The 15,688-nt window shown below is 38.6% G+C and overlaps 1 protein-coding gene across 1 annotated transcript in view; it reads left to right on the forward strand.

Annotated features, from left to right (window-relative positions):
* Positions 1-15,688, forward strand: part of kiaa0825 (KIAA0825 ortholog) — a 188,601-nt gene that overhangs the window by 35,539 nt on the left and 137,374 nt on the right. The window contains exons 5-7 of the mRNA XM_079813947.1: positions 6,384-6,554; positions 9,015-9,100; positions 9,460-9,669. Coding sequence (XP_079670073.1) covers positions 6,384-6,554; positions 9,015-9,100; positions 9,460-9,669 — 467 coding nt within the window. The remainder of the gene's footprint in view (positions 1-6,383; positions 6,555-9,014; positions 9,101-9,459; positions 9,670-15,688) is intronic.

The raw sequence follows: 15,688 nt of genomic DNA on the forward strand, positions 1-15,688 counted from the left end.
AAGTGGCAGCAAGCGTAACCCAAAGGGGAAATGCACTTCAGTGTGAGTTTAATACTCCAGGCCGGGGATTTGGCAACCTGCCACACAGCAATTGTTTACCTTTTTGCTCACTGGCTGCATCTGTTCTGTTTTGTAAACGGCACTAAACTATCTGCCCGTAAACACTGGAATCAATAACAACTGTTTGGGGATTTCCCAGCCTCCCCTACGATTCTTTCTTCTTCTTCTCTCTCCCTCGCTCTCTCTCGTTTTCTTTGTGCCATTTTTCACTGCCTCCCCTCCTTCTAGTCAAAGCAAGTGTGATGTGAATAGTTTACAAGAGGCTTTTTTTATGCTGGAGAGCACATTAGAGGAAAAATGATATGGCTTTGCACATCATTTTATTTATTAACAATCCTTATGCGTGATGTACTGTAACCTTTCTGGGATGTTGCTACACTCAAATATATATTACAAACAAAAAAAAAAATATACATATATATATATACAGATCTAAAATAAAATCTCTACATGACTATATGAAGAACCTTGGACTCATGAATCTTTCCATTACACAAAAGGTTCTTTATAGTGGAAAAAGTTTCTTTAGTTTTTTTAAATGATCTTAACACTTCTGTGAACTGAACATGAACTTCAATGAACTGTTGACTGAAAGGTTCATTTTGGAAATCCAAAATACCGCTTCTATGGCATCGCTGCGAAAATTCCCTTTTGGAACCTTTCATTTAAATATCTTTCAAACCATATCTTTGTTTGTTTGTTTGAGTATAGCGATCAGCAAAACATTGCAAGACAGGCTTAACAAACTCTATGGCTTGAGTTTGTTGGAACAATAAAGCAGTTTGAAAACGGTTCATTTTTGCATTTAGTGTCACCAGCTTTTCTTCACATCATCTTAAGGTTTTTCTTTAAGGAGCAGCTTAGAGTTTCTGCTAAAGCATGAATGGAAAAAATACACCTTTAGAATGACATGAGAGTGAAGAATTTAATTTTATTACTAATTTAAATCTCAAACAAGGTCAAAACGTACTTACTTGCTTACTGTTGCCCACAATGCACTTGTAGCTCTATAAGCTTCTCCAGGTCACCCTTCACAAAATGATATGCAACGCTCCTACATTCTTGAAAATAATGTGACCAGGTACAGCTTTTACATCCCTTACTGGCTCAATCTCTTTCTTGTATTATAATTGTATTTAGTTTAAAGTCCCTGCTGCTTTTTAATAGATTTTTCTCAAACACTTGAGTAATGTTCTGTTAAACATTTCTGCCTCATCCACTGCGCTCCCAGGCCTTCCCTCTTTTACTACATCTGATATGAGTGTGATGCCCTTTTAACGACCCTGGCGAGGCCCTGACTCTCAGCTCTTTTCACAGTAAACGACACGTATCACTGCTCTCAACACCTTCAACACCTCCACCCCATCAGCGTGTTGTAATAACCCCCATTATGGCTTCAGTGGCTAGGCCATCCTCCTGCACAAGACTCCTAATGGTTAGCTATGAGAGAGGCCCTAATAAGCCGTTAATGGCGGGGTAATAAATAGCCCGACAATGGCTGGGTGGGAGGAAAAGACAAGATAGAATGACAGCGGAGCATTAAACATAAAGGTGAGATGCCCGCTCTAAGTGTGAGTTAGTGCAGGGGGTGTAGAGGACGGGTGGGGTTCAAGGACACCTCTGAGAAGGGATGGAGACTGAGCAAAGGGCAGATGACTAGTTTGGTGGATGTTATGCAAGTGGGGATTTGCAACATTTTGCATTATATGGAGACGACAATGCCATGAAATTTGTCATCATGACATGAACTATTATTGTCACAGACGTTGTAAGGATTCTGATATAGGGAGGAAGTAGTGTGTGCAAGAAACACGTTTAAAAATGGCATGTCAACTTTCAGATCTGTTCAGTATGTATGCTGTTTATACTAAGAACATTCTCTATTATTAAAGGGAAAGTTCACCCAAAAGTGAAAATTCCTGTCATTGTTTACTCACCCTTGTTCCAAACTATTGTGACTAACCTTTTTCTGGGGAACACAATAGAAGGTGTTTGTCAGAATGTCGAAGCTGCTCTTTTCCATACAGTATAATGTAGGTGATTTATAATGTCCAAGATGACATTCGTGAAATTTCCTCATTACTAAATATTCCATGGTCAACTGTTGGTAATATAACAAAGTGGAAGCAATTGGGAACACCAGCAACTCAGCCACAATTGGGTAGGCCATGTAAAATCTTAGAGCGGGGTCAGCTCATGCTGAGGCGCACAGTGCACAGAATTCGCAAAAGGTGGGCCAACTCCATATTAAACCCTACGGATTAAGAATGGGATGTCATTAAAGTTCATGTGCATGTAAAGGCAGGTGTCCCAAAACTTTTGGCAATGTACTGAATATTCCAAGTCTAATGAAAGTGTAATATATTTATATCAAACAAAATTTCATGTAATAAAGTGAAGAACAAACCGAAATTTAAAATCATTTAAAATCATACATTTTCATGACTTTCCATTTTCATTATACATCTATTTTATTATAATCATTTTAACAAGGGTTTGAGGCAAAATGAGAATAAAAAAAATCACTTTCCGTGAGTGAAAACTTGTAATTTAAATAGGAATTTGTGTGAGAGTTTCCCACACAGATTTTGCAGCAGGTTCAAGTTGGTTACATGGAGTTGCTTTGTTGTCCAGAAAATAGTCAACTTCATTGAACAGAAAGCTGCTTAGTTTAAAAGTGACTTCCATGTGAGCTGTGCTTCATTTATCGCTACACTATTGACAGTGGTCCTGTCCACAACATTTTGCTAATGTGACCACAAATCTATGATAAAATTATTTTTTTTGGCGGGACTGTTTTTTATATGACATTATAAGTTATAAAAATCAGCACAGACCCCACTCTTTGCACTTCTGGCCTCTGGCTGGCATTGCAGAGCACCAGGCACCAAAACACCAAGCACAAGATCTGTTTCTTCCTACAAGCCATATCAATATATAACTGTTAGCACAGCCACTATTGTCTTTTCTACAGTGCATTGTTCTCTGGGGCATTATGTAGTAATGTGCATTATGTAAATAATACAAGCAAGTGTTCAGAGTTCTTACAACTACTAGGCCAATGAAACACTTATTACAGTAATTCCATCAGGATGTGAATGGATCTCATTGAGATGTTTATTGTTAATCCTGGAGAATAATAAAGAGATACAGAGACTACTAGTACATTCCCAGTACACATGTGTTACTTGTGTGCTGCATGTGGCGCTTAATGCACAGGTCTTATACATAATGCAGTATGTTTGGAGTGATTTTACTGACAGGCTGATGTGCTTGTATGAGGGGGAGCGAATCTCAGTGGAGTGGATCTCCATGCATTCATGTAGCAGTTTTCCCAGTTCTGCCTCACATTCTCCCTCTGGACCCCATTAATGAAGAGCCAAGATGCTGGTATGACACGCTTACCTGTGGAAAAAAAAAAGAGTGCACACACCTACACAGACATATACATCATAAATGCACAAATTCCAAGGCGCTTCCGTTTTTCTCACAAACTCACCTCATGGGGTCAGTCTCTGCATCTATAGAATCTACTAGCTTGCGAAATTATAAAATTACACAGGGGAAAAAAGCAAAACAAATTTACGGATGGTCAATGTATGTGCCTGATTAAGTGGAGAGAAATGAGAGAATAAGATTGTTGTCATGTTGTCGGCTTGGCGATAACAAAGTGACAATATGGTGTTAGAATCCGGAGGCGATATTGTTGCAATTATTGGGGCTCCTTTCTTTTTATTTCCCCCCTCCCTCCATCGCCTTCCCACTCAATCTTCCTGGAGCTTTCATAGCTGGGGCTAATGCCTTCCTGATCCACTCCCCAATGCCTTTTCTGTCAGAGGAAGTCATTTAAGAGCACACACAAAAGTATTTGTCGAAGTGTCTGAAAATACCGCAGCCCTCTTCTCCGCGGCCCATTCTTCAGGCCTAATGCGGAACATCCCCTGGGTGATGGCTTTGGCAGCTGCAGAAATGGGAGAGCCACGCTGGAGATGAGGGTCATCGGCGGGTTACAGGAGAAAGTTTGTGCCCAGCAATGTTTGACTGTAGATTTGAGAGGAAACTTTACGGCCTCTGTGGGATTGGTGTAGATTGCGAGGCCACGGTTCACAGCCCCCCTGGTGTCAAATGCACATTCACAAAGTCTTTCAGTTTTTATTATTTCATTTATTTGAGAAATGTGCAATCTTGGATTCCAGTGTTTCATGTTTATTGCTGGAAATGTCCTTAAAGTAACCTTCAATAACTTTTACAATATACATTTTCCAAAAATGCATCATGAAAATTAAATGTTGAAAATGAATGCTCTAAAAATACCAGCTTGGAGGTCAAGGTTTTGGTTGGTTAGTATGGTCCAGTTAGCACCTGCTGGTAGATATCGTACACACTACCAAATATATTCTCAAATAATATATTGTTTTTATATTTTTGAAAAAAAAATTATATTATGCTCATCAAGGCTGCATTTATTTGATCTAAAAATACAGTAAAAAACGTAAAATTGTGAATCATTACAATTTAAGTTGACAGTTTTCTAGTTTAATATACAGTATTTTATAATATCATTTATTCCAGTGATGCAAAGCTGGATTTTTTAGCAGCCATTACTCCAGTCTTCAGTGTCACATGATCCTTCAGAAATCATCTAGTCGCTTCATTTTCTTTTTCTGATGAAGACCAGGTTTAAATGCCTTAGTGACGTATTTAAATCCGATCACTCAAACCACTTCAGGAGGTGGTCTGAGACACTTTCCAGACTAAACTGGACCAGTGTAAATGCACCTGGTTGTTCAAACCACTTGTGCAAATGTTATTCCTCCCAAAATGTAAAAAAATAAACGTGCAAGTGTGTTATAGGCTATATGACGTTATAGCCAGATATGCTACTGCAACACGCATCCCCGCGGATGAGTAGCTGAGTCTGTCTTCAGCAAGCCAATGTGCAAACTGCCGCAAATTAAACTGCAGACGCTCAACACACAATCATCTTCAATATAAGTATTGAAGCTAAATTATATTACCAGTGCTGATGCCGCTCTTTCTCCTATTGCGGTCTTTGATCTTAAAATAAGCTGATGTTTAATAAAATGTTGCTTTCATTGACATGAACTACATATAATTTGCAAGATCGGATTTATATTCGTTTTGCGGAGACATATTTATGTGGCTAAGTGTAAATGGAACCATTTCAACAAATCATATAGCTATCTGATCTGTAGGAACCCGGTGTAAACAGGCCCATTCTAATATGCTTATTTGGTGCTCAAGAAACATTTCTTATTATTGTCAATGTTGAAAACAATTGTGCTGCTTAATATTTTATGGAAGCTGTGACATTTTTTTCAGCTCAAAAAGAACATTTTATTTGTCTTTTTTTTTATAAGTCTTTCTGTCACTTTTTAACAATTTAATGCATCCTTGCTGTATAAAAGTATTATATGCCTAAAAAATCTTACTGACCCAAACTATGAGTTAATATTTAATTGTAATATAGTATATGTTTTACCAGTGACTGATTCTTTTTAAAGACTCTTAAATGTGTGAAATGGACCAGAGTGCTAGTATAGAGAATTTATTGAAGGCTGTTGTGTAGCGTAACTTTTCTAGACTGATGTTGATGTGCTTACATTTCAACCTTCTAAATCCTTAACCCATAAAAACTGTCTGTGCAGACCTTCACACTTGGAATCTCCAGAGAGGAACCAATCAAATGAGATTCTACAGTTGGATTAATTTGATGTATTGGTCCCTGTGTAGTTCTGCACATCTTTAAAATCACATTTGCATCTGAATTGTATAAGCTAAATATATGTATAACACACAATCATTCACTGTTATATGCAGGTTTAGTGCTGGTCAAGCTGGTGGACAAGCATAGCCATCCTATTCATCAAAATTTAGCTGCTGAAGCTTGTCGACAAGTATGGTCTTTTTTTTTTTTTTTAGCCATTTGACTGAAGAAGACTAGTTTACATGTATTTGCATTTAACCATTTAGCAAGTGCTTTTACCCAAAGTAACTTTCAAATTAGGAACATCACAAGAAATCAATCATACAAGAACCAACAATATTTGAAGTACCACAATGCCATGTTTCAAGAGTAAGCCAGAGTAGTGTAGCAGTAAAAATGAACCAAATATTTGAGCTAATTGATAAGAAGTGCCTTTGTTTATGGTTGTGGTTTAGTTAAGTGCTCACAGAAGAGTTCCACTATAAGTTTGTGATGGACTTAGCAGAACGGACGAGGTTGAAAGCTCAACCATAGAACCGCAACACAAAATATGCTGTTTTGTGCATGACTAACTCTTTGTTGTGTCCATTTACAGCTCCTCAGGATCTTCCCCAAAGAGGGCGAAACTTCTGCCTCACCTCCCATCAGCTCAGGTGCCTGACCGAGCTGACCTCCACCTTACTGGAGCTGGAACAAACTGTGGAGGACCTGGCAACCCATCTGGGTTTCCTTAACTGCGCTGGAGAATCAGTCTGCAGTGTCAAAGGTACACTTTAACAACCATCACTAAACATTACCACATCCAAATTTGAGCTAGAATCCAATCCATCCCATAACGGTCAGTACGGCACACCAATCCTGATTTTAAAGGGAAAATTCGGTCATCATTTACTCATTCTAATGTCATTTAAAACCTGATTGACTTCCTTTTGAGAAGCTATTTTGAAGGAGATATTGCGAAAATGTCTACAATGAAAGTCATTGTTGTTGTTTTGATCAGTACCCTTCAAATGTTCACGGTAAGTAATATTTTTGGTCTCACTTTAGATTAGGGTCGAATTCTCACTTTTAACTACGACTTTTGCCTCAATGAACTCTTAATTACTAATTAATAGTTAGTAAGGCAGTTGTTACCATTACAAAGTGTTACCATTTTTTTTTAAATAAATAACTACTTATCTAGCAAATTGATCAAACTTGACAGCAAATACATTTATTAAGTTACAACAGATTTGTATTCTAAATTAATAATTGCTTTTCATCAAAGAATCCTGAAACAATGTATCAAGGTTTCAAAAAAAAAAAAAAAATTAAGCAGCACAACCATTTTCAACTATATAATATTAATTTAAAAATTAAGCAACAAATCAGTATATTATAATGATTTCTGAAGGATCACGTGACACTGTAATTGAGTAATGGCAGCTAAACATTTATCATTGCCAGAACACGAATAAATATGTTAAAATACAAAAACAGTTATTTTAAATTGTAATAATATTTCACAATATTATTATTTGATCAAATACAGCCCTGGTGAGCATAAGAGATTTCTTTCAAAAAAACTCTTGGATGGTAGTATATGCTCAAAAACAACTGATTGGACAAAAACGTTCTTCAAATCATCTTCTTTTGTGTTCCACAGAAAAAAAGTAAGTAATTCAAGCTTGAACAAAATGAGGGTGAGTAAATGATGACAGAATTTTTATTTATATCCCTTTAAATATCATAGTTTCTCATCTCGTAATCAACAAAATGCCCATAGTAAGCAAATGTCCCCCTGCAGCAACTGTAAAAACATATACAGATAACTGGTTTATGTTGCTCTCAGACTGAATGTGATATATGCCAGTCAACAAGATATATGGTTGTTGTTGTTCTTCTTTTTTTCCCCCCGATGAATATCAGCATAGTGTAAATAAATAGCAGCCGATCAAGATTTCTGACAACAGTCTCCTGCAAATCTGACATGTGAAATGATTTGTCACCATGGGAGCGGAAAAACCTCCAGCTATATTGTGCTCGACGGAGCCTTTAAATACGACAAGCCTCCAATTCCTGCGTATAATAGCGACATCTCTACAGGCAGCTTATGAGACCAGACTGCTGGCCTGTAGCATTACCTTGTATACATATGCTTTTTTAATGAGAGTTTTCTCGCCTTTCTTTACAGCTCTTTTACCGTTCCTTATGTGTGTGTGAGTGTGTGTGTTTTTTGGGGGGGTTTTTTGCATATAGAAACACTTCTACACGCACAAATTGAGGAGGCCGGAAATTTCTTTTCATTTCTTTTTTTTTCAGCTATGAAAGTGACTGGTGCGTATAGTAATTTCTGTAAAGGTTACATTAAAAAACAGGACAAGCAGAAAAGGGCTGGATTTACTGAGAAGTAAACAGCCTTTAAAGGGCAGTTATCCAAATCATTAATTCAGCCAATCAAACGACTTAATTACCAGAAATTCATCAGATGGGCTTAAAGGTCAAAAAGTGACATGCTTGCTGCTTCTCTCCTCCTTCGCCTGGCTCGGCTCTCTCTCTTCTTCAACTAAATTGCCTCGCCCGGGGTCTCACTTCCGAAGCGTCTGATTAGAAAAATGCGGCCTTGATGCATGCACTTTTAATTTGCCCACAACAAGCACACACACACACACACACACACACACACACACACACACACACACACACACACACACACACACACACACACACACACACACACACACACACACACACACACACACACACACACACACACACACACACACACACACACACACACACACACACACACACACACACACTTATCCTCCCTCTAACCCTTCCATGGATTAGCCCAGATATGGCTATAGCTATCAGGGGTTCAAATCAACTCCAAAGCCTCAGAATTTAACAAAGCTTACTGTTGCAATTACCGCGTCCGCTTTTTAGTTTTTTCTCTGCTTTATTGGGTGAATCACGTTGTTGTTTGTAGGTCGTCACTGCGCAGAGGAGTTTAATATGTTGGCCTGGCCTGACCCTGACACCCCAACCATTGACTTCTTTTCCAAAGGCACCATGTAGAGTGTGAATGCATATGCTAATATGCTAACGGAACATATGAGATGTTCCTGCGTGAAATGTTTTAATGAGCTGGAAATTAGAGGATTTGGAGCTCGCTTCCTTTCGTAAAGCTGTAGTGACAGTTTACTGTAGATGCATTGTGTATGTTTTTGCTTTTTCCATCCAGGGGTCCTGAAGAAGGTCAGGGATGATATGGAGGTGACGGCAGCAGAAGACAAAGCCGCTACTGATCTTGTTCTGCAAAGCACAGAGGTGACGCGCATCCCTCATTTAATCACTTCTGGTGCAAATACTGTAAAACAGTTTTTTTATTGCACCATTATGATTTTTGAAACAACCCTCCATTATAGAACTTTACTAAATGTGTTTTTATTGTAATCAAAATCGTCGTTGCTCAGGGTTAAGGATTTAAACAAAACCCTAACCCTAAATACTGGGTCGAAATACTAAAAATAAAACTGCCAGAACACCCCAGGAACACCTTATTATTGTGTTGGTGAATTTTCCGTGGGCATGCAGCTCTATACATTATAATATCCTTAAATGCACGTTTTGCTTTGATACAATTCAGATTTTGCATGATATTTATGTGTGTGTGTGGCTATGTTTAGGTGGTGTCTCTTGAGTTTGGGTGGAGGGCTGCGTTCAGAGACCTCATTCCTCAGATGGCTCACTGTGTGAAGGTGGTGTTGGATGACGTGTGCAATAAGAATCTGCAGCAGGAGGACGCAGCACATGCATCGGGCTCTGCTAACATCTCCATAACCCCTGTTGCCCACAGACATGGCCCAGAGAGAGACTCTCCCAAGATGGTGGCGAAGGTAACTTAAGTAATTTAAATAGTCAATGAAGAATCATACACATACACATTCTTGAATATGTGGTTTACGCCGACTCTCCATAGGCGTAATGGTTTTTATACTGTACAAACCGTATATATTCTATCCCCTTACACTAACCAAACTCCTAAACCTACCCATCACACAAAATAGGAAGTGTCTTCATAAATCATTTTTATGTTGTAATACCCATGTCACACATGTACACACATATACACACATGTGTCCTCATGAACCACATATGCCTGCGCACACACACGCACACACACGTCTGGTTCACTATCTTTGTGGGGATTTTCCATAGATGTAATGGTTTTTATACCATACATACTGTACATTCTATCCCCCTACACTGCCCCTACCCCTAAACCTACCCATCACAGGAGACATTCTGCATTTTTACATTTTCAAAAAACATCATTTAGTCTGATTTATAAGATGTTTTCTTCATGGGGACCAGCCAAATGTCCCCACAATGTAGGTGATCTCATGTTTTACTATCCTTGTGGGGAAATTTGGTCCCCACAATGTAATATAAACAAACAAACACGCACGCACGCACGCACACACACACACACACACACACACACACACACACACACACACACACACACACACACACACACACACACACACACACACACACACACACACACACACACACACACACACACACACACACACACACACACACACACACACACACACACACGATGTGGTTCAATAGATATATTAAGTCTTACCCACCTAGACTACCTAGATATGTTTGCATCATAAACTCGTCCCATAAAGCATAGTCATGCTGCCTAAATGTAGTACCGTATATAATATAGCATATATAATAAAATGTCATTTTCAGCAGCCTGTCACTTGATGCACCACGTGATGTCATTTCCTTATAGAGGTGCATACATTTTTGGTCCAGATCTTGTATTGACAATGCAAGAGTCCAGCACTCTGTAAAGTCTCCTCAAGCACATCCCAAAGACTTTCAATGAATTTATGGTCTGGACTCAGAGGTGCCAATTCATGTGTGAAAATGATTCTTCATGCTCCCTCCCAACCATTCTTTCACAGTCTGAGCCTGAGGAATCTCGACATTATCATTCTGGAATATGGCCATGATGTGTCTTCCTACATGGTTGTTTAAGAAATGAAAAGCTACACACTCCATCAGTTAGGGTTAGAAGAGCTGTTGCCAAACATATAACTTGCTAGAAGCAACTTTTTTTTTTTTTGCCGGGCAGTGTATAATTTATAATATAATATAATAGGGTAATTATAGTCGTGATGAAATATAACTTTTTAACACAATCATAAGACCACACAGTGAAAGTGCTTTTTGTGTACACGTGGATTCAGTTGTTCCTATTTTTTGCGTAAATTTAGAATACATTTTAGTATGAACGTTTTTGGTGAATCATCATTTGCTTTAAAAGTGAATGAGACCTAATGTGTCCTTGCTGAAAAAGTATTAAAGGGATAGTTCACCCAAAAAAGAAAATTCTGTCATCATTCACCCACCCTCAAGTTGTTCCAAACCTGTATGAGCTTCTTTGTTCTGCTGAACATAAAAGAAGATATATATTTAGAATGATGACAGAATTTTCATTTTTTGGTGAACTATCCCTTTAAGTTCTTGAAAAAAAAAACCTTTCTGAACTTTTGACTGATAGTATAATTAAAACATAGTTAGTTAATGATTTATTTATATGCTTATTATAGTATCTTGTTACCTTAGCAACTGAGCACTATTCATTCGGTGCACCGAGTTTCTGCCCATGTACTGTAGAGCATTCCAAATAGTCTCCTATGAATGAGGAAGCTTGTTGGCAGTATGCATCAAGGCAGCTCACTAGATTTTGAAACGGAGCTATAGCTGAATGTATTTGTGATGGATTTGCGAATATTTCCTTACCTTTCCAGTCTCTTTTGAAATACTCCAGTGGTTCACAGTGACATGACATGTCTGGCACCGTGGCTCCAGGAGCCTCTCTGGTCCTGTGGGTTTGCTCTACGGCCCAGCGTCTTGCCTCATTTTATCCCTCATCACGGAGATCCCCGTCTGAGACAAGCTCCACTCACTGCAGCTCAGGCAGATTGATGAGCCATCACAGCCCCAAAGGACGGCCTCTGAGCTTGGATAGGATGCAGGTGTTTCGGTCCATGCATGCCCTCTGCACCAGCCCCTTTTTTGGGGGTTAAAAACATGTTTTGTCCCCCCATGCGCACACTAGACAAAAGCCATATTTCTGAATGAAACTTAAGTGATTCAAAACACAGACACACACCCACTTTTTGATTTCAGATTGTACATTTCCAGTCTTTTAAACTTTTTATTCATCAAAGATTCCTGGGGGAAAATGCATCATGGTTTCCACACAACATTGATAATAATAAAAAGTCTTTCTTGAGCACCAAATCAGCACATTAGAATGGTCATGTGACTGAAGAATGGAGAAAGATGAAAGATTGTGGTAATATTTCCCCATATTACTATTTTTACTGTATTTTGATCAAATAAATGCAATCTTGGTAAGCATATAGTCAGATACTTTCAAACATTTGACACTTTTACCAACCCTCAGAGGTGTACATATACTGTACAAGAACCATATTTTCTGGATTTTAAGTTGCAATTTTTTGGTAATTTGAAACATGATGCAATTTTATATTCCAAAGCGACTTACATAATGCTATTAATCAATGCAGCTTTAAAGTCTCTTTCGAACAACAAACAACATGGCCTCGTCTCATGAAGTTTGGACGTCAACGATCATGTCTGATTTCCATACCATTTCATTGATGCTGCCGACACCCCTGGACCCACATCACTAACAAGTGTCAAAATTTGTTCACACTCAAGACCTGTACAACACATTTACGTTTAGGTCAGTGCTTCAGAATGAGCAGCCCTCATCTCAAAGGTTAGCATGTGCATTTATTTGCATTCTCTGCTACCCTGAGTGTCTGAAAACCCCTTCTTTTTGACACATGTCACCGCGGCCCATAAGTAGGCAGCGTTATGCTAGCCCAGACCTGACTTAGCCAGAACGTAGGCACTCCAGATGCATTACAGAGATCAATACTTCACCCATTCATATTCATACATTCATGCTTTGCTTCGAACTCTCAGAGTCGCCAGACCTCCCGTCTGCATAATATTTCAGCAAACCATTTATCAACCTGAAACCGCGATCCAGCTATTGACCACCTCGCGTTGACGATCGTCCTTAACCCTGTGTGAGGAGAAGGATTTAGCACTGTTCAAAGGTGCAAGAAGACCGCTGCAGAGTTGAGCTCTTAAATGTTTTAAAGCTTTGCTGAGAAATAACCTTGCTGTGGCTGTCCTATTGGAATCCATATCTTTGATCTGCTCTAGTTAAGGGTTCTCCGAACCGGAGCAGCAGGCTTTAGAAAGCCATAAATCTCACCGACACCTCTCGGGTGCTCATCACCTTGGATTGGGGCGAATCTTTGCATTCTCGCCCACATCTCTCTCACACTTCCCACTAAGCTTATAACAACAACACTCAGCCTGTTATCGACTCACTGTCCAATCGGCCGATTGTTTCAAGACCTGTTCAGCCTTTAGGGGCTTCCGGTTTGGCGGGTCTCGTAGCGGGTTTTAGGGATGTCAGAAGCAGCACTAGTAAAAATGATACCAGTTTTTATATCAGTATCATAATACAGATACAGCCAACACGTGTAACCAGTCATGTTGTAATGTGGCTACGCATAAGTGATCAAATGCACCTCTTTGTCTCAAGTGAATATGAACAGGAGATAAACATCAGATGTGTACTTTTTTTTTGTCTGTTAGGCCTTGCAGTGGTCAATAGACCTGCCGATGACTCTTATGATGTTAATATTAATCAAACTATATTAATTAGAAAAAAAGAGAACATTTATTCCAGTGCTTTACTGTTTTTTTTTTTTTTTGTGCAAACCTGAAGCAATATTTATTCAATTGATAAATATTTGCAACATCCATTGTTTTAATTGAATTAGCTCATATTTATTGGTATAGTTTATTATGATGATATTAATTAATGAGGTTTATTCAAATGTATAATTATACTAATATAACTAAACAAATTATAATATTATAGTTAACAATATAATTAAACTATAATAATTTTCACTATTATTACCATTTTTACTGACTTTATTTGTCAGCAATATTTATCTAACTTGCAGCATACCATCATTTTCGTTTATCATTTATAGTTTATTATTAAAGGTGCTATAAGCAATGTCACGTGTTTTTTAGGCCAAAATCTTTTTTTGTCACATACAGCAAACATCTTCTCACTATTCGCTAGCTGCCTGTCCCCTGAGCACACTGTAAAAAAACGCGGTCTCTGTAGTCAGCACAAGCTCCACAAACGGCAACAAAAACAAACTTGGGCAGTCTGGACAACGAAACATAATAAACAACGCTCCAGCCAATAACCGACAAGAATGATTTGGGGGTGGAGGTTTGGGGTTAGTGCGCGTGCACTTTTTTAAATTTAAAAGTACATCAATTTACTCACAATGAGCGTGAAGTAGTTGGTTGAGCCATCATTACCACAGCAGCGTTAGCACGCAAACTACTTCCATTTTAAATGCGCGTTCATGACTGTTTCAGGAAGCGGGGAGGGGGAGGAGGAGGAGGAGGAGGAGGAGGAGGAGGAGGAGGAGGAGGGAGGGTATAGCTAGCCTCTGTTTTGTTTGACAACACTTCGAACGTCAACAAGAAGTTACTCCACCCAGGATCACTTAGAGCACCTTTAAAATAGTTAATCAAATTTAGTAATAATACTAATATTACAAGTAATTATAATATTATAATTCATATAATTATAAAATACTAACATAATTGTCTTTTATAAGTATAATTTTCGCATAATTCGTTTTTAAAGCTGAAAAAGCAATATTGAATTAATTTATAATTTTTTTATAGTTATAGTTTATTTGAATATTTATTGATTAAAAAGTAATTGTTCTATTATAGTTGATATAATAATAAACTTTTATAAATATAATTTATTTAAATTACCTATTTAAATAAAGGAGTTTTTTGCGATATTGAAGCTTGTTTTGTGAATAGTAAAATCTCACTGGTATTTCTACTAAAATGTTGTTATGGTGATAACACAAGCCAAGCGTGCTGTGTCTATTGTGTCTGAACATAGTGAAATGGCAGTCTGTGTAATGCAGATGCTGAAGTTGGAGAAGTATGAAGTCACCTCTCTCTTGCCTGTTCATGAATGATTGATAGACCTGCTATTGGAAAAAGTTTCCATTTAACATGTGCTGGGTTTTTTCCTCCATGTTCGCAGAGGCCTTGGGACACCGTAACTCCCTGTGGAAGGGGGAAAGGGTGGAGTGGAGGGAGATATATACAGCGCACACGTATATTTTACTGCTCTTGAATAGCCCGGCATCATAACTCATTTCTATAGGTATATAAATTCGACAGTGAACCCAGCACGTGCGTCTGGCTCTTCAGCATGGCCCGATCCACTGCCGTTAATGCTGATCTGCATTAAACATGTGTGGCTGGAAGGAGGGATGGAGAAAGGGAGGAATGGAAGCGCTAGATGGGGATAGATCCACAATGATGTCTTCATTTGTCAAGTATTGGAGAAATATGGGCGGAAGAAGTTTGGTGTATGTTCCGTTCCAGGGCTGCCTCTTTTTGGCAATAACCCTTAGGGGTCTTCCTTTCAAGCAGCGTGTCTCCTGAGGCAATGTAAGGCAGATGTAACAGGCACACACACTTTCGTAATCATTTTGAAGAGAAAATACCAGTGCTGATTCCCTGTTTCCTCCAGGACAAATGTGGAAAAATGAGATAAGTGTTGCTTCTCTCTCCAGGCTCCACAGGAGGGGAACTGCAGGTATTTGAATCCGAAAATGGCCCTGAACGTCTCACACAGTCATATCGGCATGGTTGATTCAGTTATTCTATTACAATAAATGCTAGTCGCTTCGCATATGGTTGAGTTGTGTG

The sequence above is a fragment of the Gobio gobio genome (assembly GCF_949357685.1).
Source record: "Gobio gobio genome assembly, chromosome: 4".
NCBI classification, from domain to species: Eukaryota; Metazoa; Chordata; class Actinopteri; order Cypriniformes; family Gobionidae; genus Gobio; species Gobio gobio.